The following is a 22,187-nucleotide window of genomic DNA, read 5'->3' on the forward strand; positions in this document are numbered from 1 at the left end:
AATTGCAACCCCTTGACAGGGTTTAAAATGGGCATGCTTTTTTTTTAAGAAACGAAAATTGCTCCCCTCCCTCCCTTAACTGGAAAATGTCCTTTTCACGGCGCTTGTAATTTGGGCATTTGTGTGCATTGATTTCGGCACTTAAGGCGCATAATCGGCAGCATAAAACAGTAGCAGCATCGGATTTGGGTACACTTCAAATAATTTCGGTTCAATTATAAGATTTTCTATAATATTTGCTTACTGTTTATTTTAGTTTTATACATTAAAGAAGTCAGTATTACTGTGAAGTTTTTAAAGGACATAAAACACATTTGACTAATGAAACCAAAGTCAAATTAAGATGCAATAGTTATTAATGCTGATTTACGGACTAATATATTATAGCAATTATTGTTTGAGTGTAGCGTCAATAAGCAGCACAGTTCGCTGAACAACAATACAGGAGCAAGGGAAAAGGGACAAGAGGGAAGAGGGAAGCTCACGGAAGCAGAAGGCAACACAGGTCCTGCAGGACCATGGGCATGCATTTCGGCATTTCGGGCTCGCATAAGCTGGATTAAAATCAAAACAGATTTGCGCTGACAATGACAACAGGCAACAGCATCAGCATCAGCAGCCAGAGCAAGGACATGTTAATGTTCACTCGGAGGTTAAACAGGACACTAGTCTGCTCTCCTGCCTTGTCCTGTCCTGTCCCCTCGATATGTGAAAGGAAACACCTTGCCACGGCAGCAAATGAAATGTCATTTGCTCGTTGATTACTCGGGATGAAGTGGAGATACTCTGAAGCATGAGTCGGGGATAACTTGTTGTTGGCCGACCGGGGAGTATGAATTTAAATCGCTTTCAAATGATATGCCACATGGTCGGGTTCTGTTGTCGGACAACCGTGATTTAACCCCGTGCCTTTCAACGCTCCGGGCGATTAACAAGTGTGGAATGTCCTGGACCAAAGGTAGCTAGTTTGGAGGGTAGAAAGTGCCCAGGGGATAGACCAACAGAACTAGCAACACATGGACATGGGAAACCACGGGGCAAACAACAAGAAAATGGCAGAATGATTGAGGTTGAATAGAAAGGGATCGCTGTAAGGCATTAGCATTGTTTGGGAGCCAGGGATTATTCAGTTAATTCACTCTTTGCAAGGACACTAATTCAATAGAACATATTTTAATCATTTGAAATGGACTATAGGTATATAAAATTCATCCGATTCACAAAACTCACAGACAAACATTACCTTGACAGGAACACCTCAAGAAACTGTCCAATTTACCAACTTCATACAGCAGTTACCATAGATTTTTTCTATATTTTCTCCTTTTAGCTATGCTGTGATTACGGGCCTGATCGAAATCCTTTCCCGACGCAATCAAAAGGTGCGCGAGTCCATCGAGGACAACCAGAGTGTGATGCTGAGCCTGTTGACCACCTTGGGCTTCCTGTCCCGATTCCTGGATGTTTGCCAGCCAGGTGAGTCATATTAGACAGTCGTCCATTTGTTGCTGCAAAAGTCACACCTGGTTGAGGGTAAATAAAGCGAAGGGATCCTTGTTTATTCATCTCTTTATCCTCTATCGACAGGTCCTGCCGATCCGACACGTCTGCTGAGCGCTGCCAGGTCCACGGAGCTCTTCGGCACCGTATCGATGCTCTACGGGAGCGTTATGCCAATGGGTGAGTTGCAACTGATCCAAAACAGTAGCTGAAAATTGGTGAGGAGGAGGTGCTAATTAGATTTCAATGCACTTTACGAACAACCCAAACGACGTGATCTCCTCGCAAAGGCGGAAATTAGTTTTGATTTTTCCGTAAACCTCTAATGTTTTATGAGGGAATATCCGCTACCGCTGCTCATCCGCTTTTCCATCCCATTTTCTGACTCTTTTTTTTTGTGTTCTTATGTTCTGTTTTTGCAGGTGAATGCATTCCACCGCGCACGACCGCCCTGGCGGCATCGACTTTTCATCTTTACGTGTCCCTGGCCTCGCTGGATGTGAACACTTTCCAGGTGAGTTTGCCTTCCTTCTACGGGAGAGGGATTCTGCGGAGTTTTCAAACGTCGTGCGTCGCCGTTTAAACAAATCAAAAAGTCAGTCAGCCCTTAACCCAATGCGAATGGCACAGTGGTTCTAGTTTTCTTTTTTTTTAAACCAAATATTTTAAAACATCTCAAGTTATGTATTTTAGAAGAAGATGTCTTGTTTTCTTTCTTTAAATCACAAGATCTATAATTAGTATTTTGGTGGACATTTAAATCAAAAATTGAACATATACATCAGTTTTCTCAAACCTAGTTCCAAAAGTATTTTAATATGTGTAAAAACTATGTTTTATTATTTTAATATATTATCAGTAAATAACTTCTGATGGATTATGCTGTCTGAAATGTTAGTGATTATGGATTATGTAGATAATATAAGGTTTTAAACTATCAGTTTTTGCCTATTTTCTTTTCAATGTATCTTGGTTTTTCCTGCTCAAGCAGCGAAGCGCAGAGAAAATTTCATTAGAATTTTTCCACTTCTCTTTTATTTTGTCCCGTTGATGCTGCTCTTGTTTTTGCTGGTGGTGTGTGTATGTCTTTGGCTTTTCTTTGCTTTGCTCTTCTAAACTTTGTCGAACGTGAAATCGCCTGGCGAAAATTGAGAAAATCGGCAACAACAACAGCAACAACAGCAGCATCAGCAGCAGAATTGCGGCAGCGGGAGGAAAAGTTGGTGCAGACGTTTAAAACTTTGCAATTGCTGCGGCTTGCAATCTGCGAGTGAATTTCGCCAGAGTGATTTGCATATTGCCAAATGTCATGACAGCCACGAGAATTGTGTATTGTGTATTTTGTGGGGTGGGATTTTTCCGGTGGAGTGGGCATTTTGGTTTGGGGAAAATGCACAGAGTGCGGGACAGAGTGACATTTGCTCAACAGACAACACAGCGCCAAATGACAAACACAACATGAGGCAAACGCCATTGAACCGCGATGACATTTCGCTCTGTACTCGTGTACCTGCGAAAATTCAGAGGAGAACATCAGCAAAATGGCAGGTGGGTTGGGATTTGTTGGGGGTCAGGCTAAAATAGAGGATGGGTGGCATACGCAAATATTTTGACACTTTACTTGGGGCAAATGTCGGCAGTCGTCTTGGCGTGGCCTGAAATATTTATGCCAACCGTAACGAAACGAACCAACTGGAGTTGAGTTCAGATGAGTTAAGTTTGGTTGGCAGCCAAAAACCGCGCCAATGAAACAGAATATCGAAGTGCTGTCATCATGATTCTAACTAAGGCTTAGCTTACGAGTTAGCTCCCTATTAATACACCATAAAAATAGTACATTACTTGGTAAAGGTTCCGCCAAAAGCCAAATATTAAAAGGAAATATTAAAAAACTTTAAAAATTAGATTCTTCCAATTGCAAGTTTTAAATGTAAATAGAACACTGTTATTATTTAGCCATAAAGGCAACGATAAGGTTGTATAGATACATTAATCAATATATATACAAATAATTAACCTTTAACATATTTATCAGTTGGCAAAGTTAAATAGCCAATTTCGATTGCCTTTTTGGTAGAGTGTGGCAGCTAGATTTTAATTTCCTGTGTATCCCTATCCGGTATTCGGAGTTTTCGAGTGTGCGTCGGTTGCACGTGTCAATATTTAAGAGATGCAGGCTCTGGCAGGCAAGTCTACGCACTTGACAAACTAATTTGCTAGACAAACTTTGCCAATGCCGAAAGCTCCAACCCCGAATTGCACTGGGATTAGAGCTATTTGTTTTAAATTACCACAAAAATAGATAAGGGTTTCGGTTGCTCATCAACCATCTACATCTACTCGTGAGCGGGGAACGGTTGCTCCGTTTTTGGCAAATAATTTGATTTGGTTTTAATCAGCAAACTCAATTTTGGAGAGATGCTTCAGCGGCAGCGCTTGTTTTTGCGTAAATATTGACTTTGTAAAATGAAATTTTCAAGTTTAACCCAAGCCAATCCAAAGGCCCACGCAATTTTATTTCTTTTTTTTTTGTTTTTCGTTTCGTTTCAACGTTTCCGGCTGGAAAATCCTTGCCGCTCGCTCATATCCTGCCCGCCCTGGTCGGAAAAGCGGGGTGAGGGGGCGTTGTTCTAGCCAGCCAGGCATGTCAATTGTTTGGCTAAATATTTGCTTAGTGCTCGTACTCTTACTCGTTCTCGTCCACGTCCTCGTCCTCGAACAAGTTGCCAGTTTCAGTTGTTGAATCGAGTTTCGGGTTTTTGGCCTGCCAGGGCAAACAAATTAGAAGCGCTCTCTCGTTCGCTCTGCGGAGTGGAGTCCCTTATGCAAATAACACGCAAATATATAGGCATGAATATAAACAATCGGGCCACAGGACGTGCCGGCCCTTCATTTCCTGTTCTAAACAAGTGCCACTCTTTGATATTTGCTTTGACTTAATTAAAACATTTGCTCAGTGATTTCAGTTTCGCTTATTTTTCTCCCCCTTTTGTTGTGTGTTGCCAATTAAACGTTGTTTTTTTTTTTTTTTTTTTTTTTTTTTTTTTTTTTTTTGGATTTCCAGGAGGCACTGACTGTGGAGGGTCCTTTGTCGCTGAGGCTGCTGGATGTGATGACCCTCATCCTGAACTTCAGTGTGTCGAATGCCCAGTGGGTGAAGAACAACGAGAGCACCACCATGCTGATCGATTTGATCGCCTCGCTGGCCTTCTTCTGTGTGAACAATCGAAGGCACCAGGACCTGCTGATATCGGAACAGTTTGCCGTGATCTTCAAGAACCTGGCCAAGCTGTCGACCCAGTTCAATCCGGTGATCTATCCGTTCCTGGTCACGGTTTCCTTTGGCAATGCGGCTGCCAGAGAGCTACTCTGCAAGGATTTCGATTTGTCGGTAAGTATTTATGAATTAACAATACAAATTAAGTAAGCTTGCCTATATTAAGTATATTTATTTGAATTGTTGTACCTAACAAAAGGCAAAAAATATATTCTTGTTTTGATTTATTCTCTTGTCTTAATCGCCTTGCAGTTCGTAGATGAGTACAGCAAATCGGAGGTGGCCCAAAGAAATAGCGTCATTAAGCTGATACATAGTCGCACCAAAGACAAAATCAACCCCGGTAATAACAACAATCCACAGACACACATCAAAGGAGGTTAAGGCTGTAGCTATGTCCCTTGGACGGATCCCCAAACTCGAAGTCTCAACTCTCAAAGTGATATTATTTTCAAAGAAAATTAAAAAAAATTAAAGGAAAGAGCAAAAATACAGAACTTGAAACATTCGCATGGAGATGAACAACAGGAAAATAGGAAGTCGAAACCAGAAACCACACACAAAATATGTTTAATATATTTTATATACACTTAAACGTTAAACTAGTTTACTAATCAATCATCATTCATCTCACTTAATCTCACACATTCGCTAAAACACATTCACAACAAGTCGAACTCGCATAGATTTTATATCAATATATATATATATATATATATATATATATATATATTACATACATTCATTGTAGTTTATGTTTAATGCAAAGTATTAACATTAATTTAACGCTTGTATCAAACTCACCCATAAACACTGCAAATTCTCAGTTATCGAATTAATCAACGCTTTTCGAGCAGATGCAACTATCAACAACACACTCACAAACAAAAATGGGAAAAAAGGTAAAAATAAAATGAACTACCTAATGTATATTTTATAGACATCAATGTTTTGTGCAAAAACAAGATAATTAAATTTAAACAAATGAAATAAAGAATTCAACAATTAAATAATGTGTTTAAACTGTTAAGAATGGCGTTAATATTTTTGACTGAATTGAACAATTGAATAATGTATTTGAATGGGTTATTTTAAGTGGGAAACAGGCTTAAACAGAATTAGTTTGACTGACTGGATGCAATGGTTCTTTTAACAGGTTGTATACTTAGAATGTTTATAAAAGGAGTGGGATAAAACAATTGTTGAGTTTAATTTAAATTAAGTGGCTGTCTAAATATAAAAGGAAACTATTTTATGTTAAGTACTTTTTAATTCCGCACTCCCTAAATTAGATGGCATTTCCTAATTCAGATTAAGAACATGTAATATTTTGTAATTCCTCTCAGCCTGGCAGATCAGCTTGTTCCTCTTACGTTTGAAGTGCTGCAGACAATGAAACGGAGACCTGGCAATTTCTTTCTCTTCCCCCGAAAAAAAAATACACAAATTAAAAACGACAAAAATAATGGGCCTTAATCATTTGTGGGCGTGGTCCAGAGGGGGCGTTTGGGGGTTCTGCTAGCGAAACAATGGTAAAACTCATCAGTGTCGGCAACGCTGAGACATCGCGCAATGTCCTTTGTCCTGCTGACTGAAGCGGGGGGCGTGGCAAGGACTCTGGGTGTGTTGGGCTGGCCATTGTCTCGATTGTCCCTTGTGTTGTTGCACCTAGCCCGGAATTATGTATGTCACACGGTGATGGTGATGGGAGCAAAAAATCAGAGAAAAGCAGCGGCAGCGACGACATCTAATTTCTTTGGACATTGTACGTGTGGGTTTTTTAATGCTGCCATATGCACAACCCCTGGCCAAAACCCTCGCTTTTTTTTATTTTGCCAAATTGAAAGAACTCGAACAACGACAACAAGTATAATAATAATAAAAGGCCTCAAGACTCTTTCTCTCTGGCGACAGATTGAAGTCACTCAACTTGAAATAAAATGCGACAGCGCTGAACAGTTGCACAATCAAATGGGGACAATATGCGGCGCATATCCTGGAATATCCTTGTTTTTGACTCAAGGTTTGATTGGATTTAATTTTATAATGGGTATATATACAAACTATTTATTTTTTTTCTTATTAATAAAATGGAGTGTCTAATTGTTAAAGTTAAGATAATAATAAATTATTACGATGATGTTTTTTGTATCTTTGATCTGATATATATTTTATAATCTGAAATGTTTTTTGCAAAATTAATTTTATTTAAAAACTCTTTATTATAAAGTAATAATCTTCATATCTTCATTACAGGGTATTGTCTCTGCTTATAAATACAAGCATAAGTTTAGCACGTCTCCTGATTTGGTTTTTTTATTTTCCTCTTTTTTTTCAAACATCATTTTTAATTTGAAGCCCGGAAAAGCAATGAACAAATTGGTGTTAGCAGAAGCCAAGTGCTTGAGCACAAAGAATGGAATAAGTATTTGTTGGTGTGGGGGGCAGTTACAGTAGCAGAAGGGCTATTTTTGGAGTGGGTGAACTTGCCGCAAATGAAAGTGCGTCAATCAACCCTTCCAGCCATCCATCCACTATCCATAAAAAGCCATAATTGCTATGTAGATGCCATGCCTCCCACTGTCCAACTGTCCATTCCACTAATTGCTGCAAGTGACTAAGCAGACGACATCGTTGAGCGGCAATGTCAATATATCACAAAATACCAATTTCACCTTCTCAATCAAAATTATGACCGACAACAATATCGAAACGGCATAGAAGTCACCCCCAAGGGAGCTGCGTTTTGTGTAGATTAGTTTAGCATAGTCAGGGGCAATTAAAATGAAAAAGTGTGCGGCACGTTGCGTGCATGGCAATCATAAGACTCGGGATGGGAGTTACTTTCGGGGAGGGTTTCGCTCCGGTCGGCTTAAAGCCGCCAAAAAGTTAATTGCAACTTAAAGAGGCGCAGCAGGCCAACAGATTTCCAGGCGCGGCCAGGACAAACAAATTTCCGCCGACCACACAAAATATGTTGACCAAAGGAACACCAAAGAAGACGAGCAGAAATCAAGAAAATTGCGTGGAAAAATATATAAGTGAAAATTTTAATACCCTTTCTGACTAAGTTTGTTTTTAAATCATTTTCACATTTTTTATATTTTTATTTAGTATAGTTTAATTTATTGATTTATTTTTTGGAAATAAACACTGCTTTTTAAAACGTTTAAGGATCGCAGAACAAATATTTGCTTCTAATTTAATTTTTTGTTTTAACCATTGTTAGTATAAAAAGTAATGTACACTCAAGCCAAAAGGGTGTCAAAGGAGATCCGAAAAAAGGAAAAGTCGACTATCCTGACTGTCCATTTTTTTTTGTGTTATGTGTCTGTTTTGGTTTGTGTTGCGCCTGGACTTCCGGTCAGGATACGTTCCTAATTTGTTTACTAGCGCTCTTCGACGTTCGCTGCTTTATTTTCGCTCCTCATTCAGTATACTTTTTATACACAGGGAATAAAAACATAACATTCATAACATACTTTGCAAGCCTATCTTTAATAGTAATTTGAACCTATTTTCTCTTAAGATTACCTTTGGTTTTTGATTGACAATGTATAAAGAGATTTAAAATTGACTTAATAAGTAGGGAATTATGTTCTGTAACAAGTAGAAAATAATTTTCTGTGTAGGCTGTTCTGAAAACTTGGTCATGTAGATTCTAGAATCCTGACGTGCCCCGTGCGCATTATGGGCGATGCATGGTGTCCGATAAGAATCCTGAATTCGAGAGCCGTGCGGGGGGTTGACTTTCCGACTTTTTATTCTCGGACTTAGCGGACAAATGATGTGAGCAACAATAGTATTGCGTGATGACCTTATGATGACACCCAGCTGATTATAAAGAAATATCCTGGACTTGGGTTGCGTGCTCGCCTCAAATTCAGCGGAAATGTTTGCAGCAACGGTAAATTATGTAACACACGCAGGAAATTCGGGGAGGGGTAGTTGCAGGGACAGGGGCAGGGGCAGGAACAGGAACAGCCTTTCCCATTCAAAATCAACGGAGCGCAGTGGCCTAAGCTCCTGTTGCCAAGTCCCGTCCATGGACAATGTCCTTAAGCGGCTTTGCCGATGCTCATTTGCACGTATAACACAACCAGACCCGACTGGAATAAACTCAACTCAACTGAATTGTGCCCTCAAAGGCAGCGAAGCGTCAAGGCTTAGTAATACACAGGGAAAAATCATAAATCATCATCATATATTATATATACTCTTGATCAGGATTAATAACCAAATTGGTCTATCTGTCTATCTGTCTGTCCAAAATATTATTTTGCAAATAGGTTAGCTGACTATCTGGGTACCTAATAGTCGGGGCTGTTTAAGGATTTATGATCAACAATACGACTTTTTATAAATCATATGGAAAATAACAAATATTTTTCGGTGTGTGACTGTGACTATCCACACACATTAAAAAGAAACTGTGTTTGTGCAACTATTTGTCCCCGAACCATTTTCTCGGAGCTTTGCTTTCAGCTGCAAATTTATGACCACATAAATAACATAACAGAAAAACCAGTGGCAGTCAGCGCCAGAGAGAGATCGAGCATGTGCGAAAGGGATGGCAGCAGATGGAGACCCACCGAAAAAACCCCAAATAACCAAAACCCGATAAAAACGAAGATAAAAATACCTCGGAAATGTATAGTGCTGAAGGTAATTATGCGTCGTTGGCCTAGAAATTTTATTAGTATATTTGTGATTTACAGTACTTGATTTTTCCGAAAATAAATTTCTTTTGGAGTTTAAAGTATTGGGCACGTTACAAAAGTTTTTGTACCCAAAATGTTTAAAGTAAGCAAAAATAAAGGACTAACAAGATTTAAATTAAGCTTGCAAAAAGTATTTAATATTTCGTGTAATATCTGAATATTTATAAATTTGATTTTAAGGTTGATTTTTATAGACATTATATACAAATTCAACTTTTTGCCAAAGAGGCTATTATAACCCTCGAAAGGCGTAAGCCACTCGCCTCTAGGGTATGGTGAAAAAACCTGCTGCTGGCATTCATTCATTTCATATGCATATTTATAGCTTAAATAAATAACAAATAATATGGCAATAAATTTTGCCACTCTCTTTTGTTTTAATAACCAGCCAGAGGCAGGCCGAGAACCGAAACAGAACCAAACAGAAGGAAGCTCAGTAGTCCCCATGACTATAACTAACTAGGCATTTACATGTACATGTATCGGGCACAGTTCATATTGATAAATATTAAATATGCATAAATAAAACTCGACTCGACAAATGAACAGCGAAAATGTTTGTTTGATGCCAAAATGCCACACACTCGAAAAACAAGTTTTTGGACAGGGGAAAACTGTGGGGACCCGGGGGAAAAATCGTGACAGTTTTCTGGGCATAAATCACTGCCATGTGGCCTAGGTATCTCCTGCTGTCCCGATAAGGCCGCCACGGAAGATAACACCAATTTGTTGTAGCTAAATCTTTATCAGAGCACTTTCGTGCCGTTTTTTTTTAATGGAATTTCCTTTTTTTTCGAGTGCGACTGGGAGATAAATTAAAACCATGTAAGTGGTTAATTAAACGCGTTTTGCCCGCACTCGCCATCACCATATCGTTTCCGAATATATAGCATATGTTGTGGGGCGCACCCGATAAGATAGGAAAGATACGATTATCGCAGCAATAATTGGGAATATATTGGGAGAACAACATGAGTAAACGATTATCTTTTAGCAAAAAACTGTTATAAATTTTTTGAAAAATATGAAAACTAGTTTAATATCCAAACTTTTACTTGCAGATTGTAACACATAATTCCATTCAAATACAAATACAAATAAGACATAAGAAAAATGTTTATGCTTCTTTTTTTTTGTGGTGGCCTGGAGGGCCAGAGGCAAAAGCGTTGACAGCATTTTGTTGAATTTTGAAATTGCTTGAAAAGCGAAGAAGAGACGTTTATATATTCCAAATGCCGTATTCCGGTGGAGGAGATGGGGCGGAAGAACATCGGATGTTGTAAGGCATTCAATTTTCATCATTTGCTATCTCGCAAACATTTTCGGTCTCTCATGCAGATATGCGTTCGGATATGTACATTGTACAATATTGCATAAATTATTAATTCCAACTTTTATTTATTCCCATTCTTTTTGCCCATATATGTACGTTATTTTTACATATTTGAAGACAGTTGGCAGTCGGCAAACAGACGCACACTCGACAACAAATGCGAATGCGAGGGGATATAGACAGTCGGTTCGTCATTCAGTCACTCAGACACTCAGTCAGTCAGTCGTCGCTCGTCATATTTGCGTGTTTGCATTTAATCATCGAATGCCATGCAGTAGCAGCATGCCACGCCCACACTTCTGGGCGCAGACCACAACCCCTTCGGCAGAGCCCCTTCCGCCTCCTCTGCCGTCCAACTTTTGCGTTATTTGCATTTCCTGGAAGTTATTCTTCGTTGATTCGACTCTTTTTTCTCCAACAATATTATTTCCATTTTATTACATTGGCTGCAGAAACCATATAAAAAGAGAGCAGCCAAAAGTATTTGGATTATCCAGATAAGGGATTGGAGTACAGGGCTTAAATGTTTCTGTGGCGACTTTTATAGCTTAAAGTTATATAGGAAAAATGTTTTTATAAGCCATCTGCAACTTAAAATAAGAATTCCCATTCATTTCAAATCTAAAACAATAAGTTTCTACAATGTATATTCTCAAAGCTTAACTACAAATTTATAAAAAAGTTGGCGTTTGTAAGAGCTTTACAGTTTTAATCATCTTCAATAATTTTACTATAAACATTTATAATTCCTTAATTTTACAAATCTAGGGTGTTCATGCTAAAAGGTTATTTTAATTATAAATTGACAAGCAACATTTAATGTCGATTGAGGACTTATCGATCATATATACATACTCAATTTAACCAGTAACCAAACATATTCCATCTCATTCTGTAATCTCCCACAATCATCCTGACTTCACAAAAAACAGTCTCTCATAATTGTCAGTTGACATGATTCAACTATTTTGTTTGCATCGTAACGCAGATTGCCAATGAATTGCTTGCCACTGGTCATGTCCAGTCAGCTTTTGGTCATCGGAAAAGCTGATGGGGTGGGCGAAACCACCCCGACCATTTTCCCACAATGAAAACAACTCCATCAATAAGCCAGGAACCTACTCTAGAACACTCGAAACCGGGGCAGCAATGAGGACGACAAGTCTGTCAATTAGTTATCATGTTCAGTGTCAGCACAATATGATTTTGATTTAATTTTATGGGCCAAAGGCACGATACGGTGTATAAATTGGGAGCACGTTCGCAATGCGATAGTGCTGGATGTTCTGATAGTAATAAAAGTAACTCCCGTACTCCATATGCTAACCAAAACACACAGAAAGAGTTAAATATTCAAGCAGTTGAATTGGAAATGAAACTAAGGCACTTAGAGAAAAATTGAACGTTTTAAATTACAATGAATATATTTAAACTTAGTTGTATATAAATGTTATGTTTTTATTATGAATTGTGGAATACTTAAAAAGTATACATCAAACATAATCTTCATTATTAGTTAAAAAAATTTGAGAAACAAATTAGGGCAATATCTGGTTAAATGTTATTGAGTAGACATAAATATTGAATATATTCTTAGTTTTTCAATCGGTTTGCCGATTAAAATGTATATTTTTCAGTTGTGGTATTTCTTTTGAAAATTATTTTGTCCGTGCAGCAAATGTAAGAGATAGAATGTGGGATGTAGATGTAGGAGGCATATACATGGATATGTACTGGACACCGACTGATCCTTTGTTGCACCGCAAACTGTGTCCAGCATTTTTGCGTGTTTATAAAAAATTAAAAATAAAAATCTCTGCCCAGTGTCCTCGTTGGAAAAGCCACATGCCACGCCTCCTGGATACGCCCACGGCCATTCTGCATGCCACATGCCAGTGCAGAGGCAACCACGGCCTGTCTTTTGCCCCCCAGGCCATGCCGTATTTTGATTAAACTTGGCTTTTACACTGCCTGCCATCATCCATTGTTGCCAATGCTTTTGGCCGTTGCTATTGTTATTTCTGTTGTTATCCCACCACCGCAAGGCAACGCATTTGGAATTTTAATTCCCGTTTCAGTATTTTTAATTGTGTGTATTTAGAATTGGAAATCAAATTTGTAGACAATATTTAAAAAACATAATTTAAATCTTAACGTTGCTTTAACTATACAATATCTTTAAAGCAGCCTTAGAATTGTAATTCTGTTAGTAAAAAATTTGGATAGTTCTTTAGTTCTTTTAAAGATTAAATTAAATTACTAAATAATTTATAATAAACTTTATTAAATGCTAAATATTTATACCTAAGTAAAGTGTATTGCTCAACGTACTTTACTCCCCTATAAGTTTATCTTAAACTTTTTTGTTTGGGCTTTAGCTTCAGGTTCAGTTTCTGTGATGCAATGTTTTTGTTTTTCATTTGCTTTTATTGCATATTTGCATTTTGCATTGTTATTGGCCATACTTGGGTTTTTTGTGTGTGGGAGGAGTTAAAGGAAAAATAGGAGACTCTCTTTGTTGTTGGTTAACGTTGCATCCTCTTTCCTATTCCCCTTTCTCCTACAATGTTTTCCACATCAGCTTTTCACATTTTTCCAACCCATTCTGTATTCCTCTATTTTTTTTGCGCTTGTCCATTTGTTGTGTGACTCTACCTTTGTTTAACTTGCATTTTTTTTGGGCAGGGGCGGAATGTTTTGCAGATTTTTTCCAACTATTTGTTTGGTACATGGGCATAAAATAATTTGCAAGTGATTTTCAGTATTAACGAGAAGAATGAAGGCATTAAAAATGCAAAAAGCGTTGGCTCATTCATAATGCAAGGGCCAAATAAGAGAAAAGGGGTTAAGGGTGGTGCAACTGCAATTGCTTGAATAATAGATGCATGTGGGGAAGGGGACAAGGGAGGGTGGTGCAGGAACGGGAACCCCACAAAGCCACTTTAATCAACTCTTCTGCGGTGCATTTCAAAGCAAATGTCAGCCAATCCATGCGATCCTAGTAAAGCCCCCGAACAAAAGCCGAACAAAACCCAAACTGAGCTGTCAACGCTTGTCCAATCCAATCCACCAAAACCAGGACTCCTTGTTCCTCCATTTTCCACCCAATTTTTCCTCCCAATTTCCCCACTCCTTTGGAACGATTACAAGCTTTATACTCGCTGGTTCTGCCGCTGTCGCCGCTGCATGCAAATCCCTTTTTGACACTTGACCGGTTGACCAGCGCCGGTCAAGCATTTTCCACCCAACACCCACCACCACCCCTCTCATTTCCTTGATGGCTTCGTGGGTGTCATAATTTGTAATCCTGCAGCGCAGCCTGTTTAATTTTCACACCTTTGTGCTCGTCGCTGTAACAGCTCAACTCAAATGCCAGACACACGACCAACGGCGGATTAAATGGCTCATCTGGACATTGGGCAGCTGGACACTTGACATCACTGTACAGTGGAACACTTGACCCCAGCGAACCAAATTAATAAACTAAAAACAAACACGAAACTTTGGTCATTACAAAATTGCATTCGTTTGGAGATTAGCCAAAGGGGACATCAAAAGCAAATACTCAAAAGGGCAAAGTAGATACCTTTTATGAAAATCAGTTTTTACAAGAAACAAAAAAGGGTCAAGAAATTAATTCTTAGGCTGTGAAAAGCGTATCACAGAACAGATGTTTTTATGTAACACATTGAACTCCCTAAAATTGCTTCTATAGAACAAATATTACGTACTTTTTTAATGGTAAACAACAAAAAAATGCACAATTAATTTTTTTAAATAATATTTGATGTTAAATACAAGTTTTTTGATAGCAAGCCCATATGTAAATAAATATGTAACTTATTTTAATGGTATTACAATTAAGACGACAAAATAATTTGAGTTATTTACCTACCTTAATTTTTTATTGTGAAAAGCTCTTAAAAAAGCTGTAAAAACCGTGCAATGAGTGAGACATTAGGACAAATGGACAAAGTCCATAATCATTCAACATAAAAATTTCACATATTTTCTGTCCATCCGTTGCCATATCTATCTAAGGTTTTTTTTTAATGGATTTCATTACAGTTTATGACTGACAAGAATCTTCCACAGCATTTGTCAGATTTCGGTTTAGCGGGGTTAAGTAGATACATATGCATATCCACCAAATCGTTTAGCATGATAATCGAAATGGACTTGCCCCTCAAGTGCTTTCCCCTTGTCTTGAGTGTGTGTTTCTCTATTGCTGAGCCCCCGCGCCGCGTCTCTGCCTCTACAATATCCTACGATTTAAAGCCCGGTTTTGGCAATGCTTCAAACGACAAACTGGCCTGCACTGGGAAAAACCGTCGAAACTTATATGAAAATATAAATATTTTTTAATAGAACTTCACAAACTTAAAAATCCATTTTCAACATAATAAATGAGTTTCTTATCAATAAATGTCTACATAATAATAGTATATAGTTTTTGTTCTACAAATTATGTTAAAATGTTTAAGTATACATAATCTTAAAATATCAACAATCGAAATATAGTTTATATATTTAAATTAAACGCAATGGGGCTGCCAATTTGGCATTCATTTCTTTCTCTGTTAAGAATTCAACAAATTCTCGATGGAAAACGAAGGAATTGGAATCGCTGGAGGGGAGAGGGGCTCTTGCCGGATGAGGAGGTGGATGAGGAGTCTGGGTCTGAGCCTGAGCCTGGCGCTCGCCATCATCAAGTTGGCGTGTTTATGGGCCAAGCGGCACAATTAACATGTCGCGGCTTTTAGCGTCTTTGGCAGCAGCAGCAGCAGCAACAACTTCGGAGGCAGCTTGCACAAAATGACATATGAGGCGCATAATTGAAACTTCAAAGAAGCAGGGGCGGCGTTCGGGGCATAAATTAGGCGGCTGATCGCTCCGGAATGGTGATGTTGTCGATGTCTCTGCACTGCGAAAGGTGAGGACTTCCATCCGCCAAGAACACGGAGACGTCATCGTTTTGGTTCCATTAGCGACGTGTGGCGGCGGGGAAGAAGTGGCAACAGCAACTGAAACACCGGCAACATTAGCTACAGTAGTCCCTCCCGTTTGTTATGCCGCGCCCTTCCATTAACACAACATATATCCATAGTTGCCTTAGTTGTTGCTACATGGAAATCAATAAAAATCTGCGTGTGCGGTGATCTAGCATTCCAAATGGAAACAGCTAAGATCTACACAGAGAATATGAAGTATCTTATTATACTTGATCCTAAGAAATAGTTGTAAATTTAAAGAGTTTCACATTGCATAGCTCTTTTATTTAAGAATATTTATTTAAGTATAATAGCATACATACATATCCTTTCTTTATAGACAAAATCAATCAAAATATGCAGGGGAAAAAATGTTAATCTTTATTTTAAAATTCATTTCAAATATTTATAATTCTCTATACAAAATGTTAAGCATTAATATTCCACTTTTAGGTTAAAAGAATGATGTAAATAGTTAAAGTTATATTTATTTTTAACCCCCCATTTAAGTTCCATGTTTTTGTGCCCCAGTATTTCACTTCAAGTTCAAGGAAAGACCGCTAGTGACAGAGGCAGCAATTGTGGCAGAGGGAGATGAAAAATGTTGTCTCATTGTCGGCATTTGTGTTTTCCCCGCCGATTTCCATATTTTACACCATAAATTATGCACTTGAGCAGCCCAAACCCCGAACCACTTAAATGGCATTGGAAATTTTTCAATTGTTGCAGCTAAGATAAGGAAATTGAGCGTTTTGTCTGGGCTAAAACTCCGAACCGGAAGAGGAAAAACCAAAGATACTGGCTGCGTGTGGGAAAAATCAGTGAGGAGAAAAAAATCCAGAAAAGGGCAAACGAACACGCAACAAATCTGCCGTTTACTCACCAACACTCGCTGCACTTGCCACCCGAAAAATCCATATGTGGAGACACCTTCGACCGCCATCCAGTCGAGATCCAGTTCCATCCGCTGGTCTACGATATTTTCCGTTCGAGTCTTCCCCTTGCAGACACTTTGCTGCAGCTTAAGCACCGCCAGACACGCCAATGGCAAACAAAGTCAATAGCCAGACAAATGAAAAGCTCAGTTCGAGAGCGAAAAACTGTGAGAACCGAATGTCGTGGCCATGCTCTAGGGAAAGTTCTAAATGATGCAGAGAAGGGAAAGTGGAAGTTTGGAATGCTCTTCTTAAGGACAAAAAGTGTTGAGTTTAGAAAAGATTCGATTTGAGGCAAAGAACATCGAATTGTTTCCTAACAAAACCATTTTCAGGGAGTGGACATACAACTGTTTGAAAAAGGCTACATTTTGTGCACAAAAAGTGAAATAGTAATTCTCAATATTCAAATAATTCAATTAAAGAATTTTTTCGCATGCCAAAACTATTTTTACTCATTTACAAATTAAAATAATAAGATACAGTCTTGAGCATAATTAAAACATATTCTATCTCCAAAAACTATTAATTCATAATTTGAACAGATATTTAAAAAATTTTATATTTATATTTATTTTGTAATAATCTGTATGTACTTGTTTTATTTTAAGAATGTTTTATCTAATTTCTATTGAGAATATCAGTTTTTTTATCTAAGTAAAGGCATAGTTTGGTTATAATTAACTGTTAAATATGTATAAATGATAAAATCAATCAATTCATTCGAAAATTCTATGTACTTCCCCTCGGGGAGTAGAGCATAAAACGGTTCATTCCGCTCGAATAACCATCTTGGTTCGGGCCACGTAATCCAGCCCAAGCAACCCAACCAAGCCAGCCAAGCGATCCTGGCCAAAGGAGCCAGGAGCGGGAAAAGCAAGGGATGGGCAGTGGCGGGCTAAGGAAAAGGAAAAGCTGAAGGAAGCCCAAGCGAAGCGTAAACATTTTACACTTTTGTGTGCAATGAAAGCGACGCCATCTTGATGTGGATGTGAATGGAGCTATGGCCCCCAGGGGAATGGGAGTCCAGCGGAGAAACGGGTTCGGAGTCACCCAAAGGACTATAAAATCATTTGAGCTGTGCCGCCCCACACCAGAGGCGGGCTTCTTCTTTTGAGCAGCCTTTCACTTTCTTATCGCGCCTGCTGCAATTTGTCATAAATTTAGCAAGTTATAGGCCAGCTCGTAAGGTACATGAAAAATGCGGCAAAAATGCAGCAAACAAAATAAAGAAAACACGCTGAAGAGTGGTGGGAAATGAAATTTCGTTTGCTGCTTAGATGGCAACTAAGTGTGGTTCGGTTGGCTGGTGGTTTATGGTGGTTCCCGGCGGTTTCTCTGCATCCTTGCCGACTCGTAAGCCAAAATGCAAATGTAAAGCAACACCTCGTGCCTCCTACTTTGCCACGCCCACCACGCAAAACATTTGCATTAATCATGTTTGCATTGCATTATGCAGCAGCATACAGTTGCCAATGGGCGGTGGATGGGGGCGTGGCCGGGCTTAAAGCCCCTCGGCACACACTCCAAAAAGGGGGCTGAAGTGGGTTTTGGTTTGGGGTTTTCCAAGCGAAGGACAAAAACTCATGCATAAATATTTTTTTTGCATAAACAAAAGTGTTGAAAATGCAATTTGCCCCGTCTGTGGACAGGAGGGGGGCGTGGCAGCAGGGGTATCCTGCGGCATGATGCTTAGTGTGAGGTCAAACCCACAAAAAAAACACAGAAACATAAAATATGTGTGTGCGGGTATGATGCCAAAACAAGAAATCTACAAATATGAGTCTGAAGGAGTCTGAACTTCATCAAGAAAAAGTTAAAACGATAATAGTATATAAAATAGGTAAGCCCAATTTTGTGTATTATTTTCAAAATATCTAGTTTTATTTTCATATTTAAATATATAGTGCTGTTGATAAAATACAGATTTTGAAATTTAAAATATGATGAACTTATTTAAGGAAAATCCAAAAAAAAAAATCGTAAAACCTTTATGACTAAAACGAAAATTATTTTTTTGAATGGTGTATCCTTATCCTAAATCTATTAAATTTATTAAATTTAATTTTATATTTTCTATGTACCACAATTTATTCTCCATTCTTAATTCCCCTTGGAAAAATAAAAAAGTCTTCGCCTCTAAAAAAAAAGGAAAGCAAAGTTTTTCCGTTGAACTCTTAGCTTCTGCTTGTGGACATTGTCCCCAAACCAAGAGAAAAACGACGCGGCCTATGCGGCGGATGCGTATGTTTCGGGTCCACATTATGTATACGCACTGAGGTACAGGACCCACAGAGAACAAAAATACTGGCGACGAAGGGAAGCAGACACATTTATATGGCAAACTGTTTTTAATGCTTTTAATGCGCCAAAGTGTTGTTTCATTTTCATTATTTGCACAAGCTGCCACACATTTAAATGCCAGTCCTCCCCTTTGGCTATTTGTTTGCCTGTGTGTGTATATGTGTGTGCAGCTGTTGAGCTATAATCATAATTTCATAAAGCACATTTTCGCAAAAGCTTTCAGCACCCTAAACTGCATTGTAATTACAACGAAAGCGCTGGCAGGCGAAGCAAAGGGATTGGGCCTTGCAGGGGTGTTGCAAAAGGGGGGGCAAGTGGGGCTGGAAATGTTGTAACACCGCAGAGTACGAAAGGACCCGCAGCACAGCGCGCATTTCGTTGCTGCGCCAACGTCGAGGAGCGAAAGGATAACGTTAACCAACATGTCGGTGGTTTGTTGTTGGCCCGCAACTGAGTTGTCAGCCTGGCTTTTTAGCGACAGATCTTATTACAATATAGCTAACTATTTTTTAAAATTGTTGAAATATGTACAGGTTTTTCGTTTTACTTATTGTTGTTTTGCGGTTTTAAATTACTACATTTTTGACTCATTTTGAATCAATATTTGAAATATTTATATGTTTACAAACCTTCCTAAAAAATATCTGAAAATGATCACAACTGTGTTGAAAATATATATTTTTGTCAACAATTAAAGATCCAAAAATATTTTAAAGATCTATAATGTTTTCTGACTGCAATTAAAGTATTTAAGAACAAGAATTCTTTAGGAATATTTGAATAACTAAGATTAGATTAAGATATTAACATGATATAATTTCAGGATTTAAATTAAGCTTATACATTTTTTAACAAGTTAGAAATACGATTTTGATTGATGGCAATTCTTTATTGGTTTTCTGTAGTTGCCTTCTGATAGCGGGTTTTTTCCTTATGAAAACCTGAAAAATTGGCTTGTTGGTTGAAAAGGGTTAAGTGTGAGAGGTGAGGGGGTAACTTCAGTTTACACTTGTTGTTTTTGCTGTGGGATCCCTCCTTCCTTTACTCCCCTCTTTACCCAACTCTGTGTGTGCTGCGTGTTGATTTCAACGCATAAATATTTCAAAAGGTTCAAACAAAATGGCGTCGACGCGCAATAAATACCAACGCTATCTGTGTGTGTGTGTATAAAAGTGAGCCTGCGCCTGTGTGTGTGTAACCCTCTCTGGCTGTGTAATAAAAGTGAATTTATGCAATATTTCTGCGCCTTTGTGCAAATAACATTTGTAATTCAGCGAAACAACAAGTAGCAACCAGCACCGAAAGTGTCCTCGCCAAAGTGTTTGTTATGCTAATGAGTTACCAACAAGGCATTATGGTCGATCCTATCGAGTGCCATCACAGGAAACACGAATTTGGGCGCTGAATCTATTAAATAATTATTAAAACATTTGCCTAAAAATGTTTGTCAAGAGACATTTCAGCGAAAAATGCATAATAAAGATTTTACAAAAACATCGGGGTCGCCAGAGTGGAAAATTTCCGAAAAAATTTTTTTTGTGGAGGCCAAAAGAGTTGACAAATGGGCTGGCCATTAAAATGATTTATTAATTTTAATTTTAAAAATTGTTGCTTTTTTTAGATCACAAAAACAGGGAATATAAAAAAATTGATATTTATTACAAAAATGTTTTAAAATTAATTAAACAAAATTTGAAACTATAATAAATAGATGTTAATATTTTTTTTTGATTTAGGTGTTTATAAATTTAAATTAATAAATATGAAAATCTACAGTTCTTGGAAAAACCAGGTACCCAAGGCCTTAACTTCCACGACTGTGTTCACTTCCAGCTCTGCGAAGAATTATTGAAACACTTGTTCCCTGTCACCGTCCCACAAATGTTTGTCAAAGGGTTAAGGTGCCATGGTACCAACACCTGGGTACCAGCCAAAGAACCAACCGAAGGTAAAATGCTGGCAACTTTCCGTGCTAGTTACAGCTTAAGAAAGCAGGAAAAAATAGCGAAAAATAAATATCAAAAGCAGAACAATGGAGGAGAGAAAAAGCTAGCCATAGCCTCGGGTGGTTCGCATACGTTAAAAGTGAAGAAAAAACAGTGAAATGAGGTGTTTTCCACTGGCTGAAGAGGGCAAAACCAGAGAGGCCTACAGATGACATTCAAGCGCTTGGTTGCACATTATACAAAGGGTAAAATGAGTGGTACACCAAAAAAAAAGTATTTAAAAATACAATTTTTTATAAAGATATGTTCTAAATGTTCTTATTGGAAATCTGCGGTGTTAAAGCTCTTAAAAAGGTCTTGAACATTATGAAGTAAACATTAAGTTTTATATTTTCTTTTATTGTACACAAAAATGCATTCTTTGTTAAATTTCGTTATGTTTGGTTACACATGAAAAGTCATGTGATTTTTTTTAAATGTAGCCAAAGGGGAAAGATGTTGGTCTCCTCAAGTGCCAATGGTTTTCCGCCTTTGGCTTTTGGTCGAAACGGAAATCCATTAGGTTTACCCCATTGTGTCCCGCTTTTCATCCTCTCAACCGCTGCAGTTTGCATTTGTGTGCGAAGATTTCCGTTTGACATGGCACGAACCCCCATTAACCGCTTGTAGGCCTACTGCTTAACCCTTTCCCCTTCACAATCTCAAAAACGTTTTGCATACATTTCGATTTGGGCCGAATCGCAGGTTTATGCGTTTCGATTTGCATAAATCAAAGTTAGTCAGAGCTAGTCATGACTTGAGCACGTTTTCTTCTCTCAAAAATCACCGCATCCATATCTATTTCGCTTGTAAAACACATGGAGGAACTGCTTTGGAAACACCTTTCTCTTGGCAAAAACAAATATTATATACACGAAACCAGAAATTCAAAACGCGACAAAGCGAGCCTGATGAAAACATTAACATTATACCCGAGATTTTTTATAGCTACTTCAATTTTTAATGGTTGCTTGCGCAAGCCGAAGATGCTCTTTTATGGAATCGGGGTGCTTTGATTACTAGCTTAAAATTTTAATTTTTAATTTAAGGCAAGATTAGTATAAATAAATGACAGAAATGTGTAGGTGGTCAGTCACAAGTTATAATATAAAAAAATGTATATTTATTTTAAAAAATAAGG

The 22,187-nt window shown here is 38.2% G+C and overlaps 1 protein-coding gene across 2 annotated transcripts in view; it reads left to right on the top strand.

Annotated features, from left to right (window-relative positions):
• Positions 1-5,749, top strand: part of LOC108138957 (S phase cyclin A-associated protein in the endoplasmic reticulum) — a 29,359-nt gene extending 23,610 nt beyond the window's left edge. For both annotated transcript variants that reach the window (XM_017261537.2, XM_017261538.2), the window contains 5 exons: positions 1,331-1,476; positions 1,588-1,680; positions 1,923-2,014; positions 4,565-4,891; positions 5,030-5,749. In XM_017261537.2, coding sequence (XP_017117026.1) covers positions 1,331-1,476; positions 1,588-1,680; positions 1,923-2,014; positions 4,565-4,891; positions 5,030-5,161 — 790 coding nt within the window. In that variant the 3' untranslated portion in view covers positions 5,162-5,749. The remainder of the gene's footprint in view (positions 1-1,330; positions 1,477-1,587; positions 1,681-1,922; positions 2,015-4,564; positions 4,892-5,029) is intronic.
• The last annotated feature ends 16,438 nt before the right edge of the window (positions 5,750-22,187 follow it).

This window comes from Drosophila elegans, unplaced genomic scaffold (assembly GCF_018152505.1).
Source record: "Drosophila elegans isolate 14027-0461.03 unplaced genomic scaffold, ASM1815250v1 contig_814, whole genome shotgun sequence".
Lineage (NCBI taxonomy): Eukaryota > Metazoa > Arthropoda > Insecta > Diptera > Drosophilidae > Drosophila > Drosophila elegans.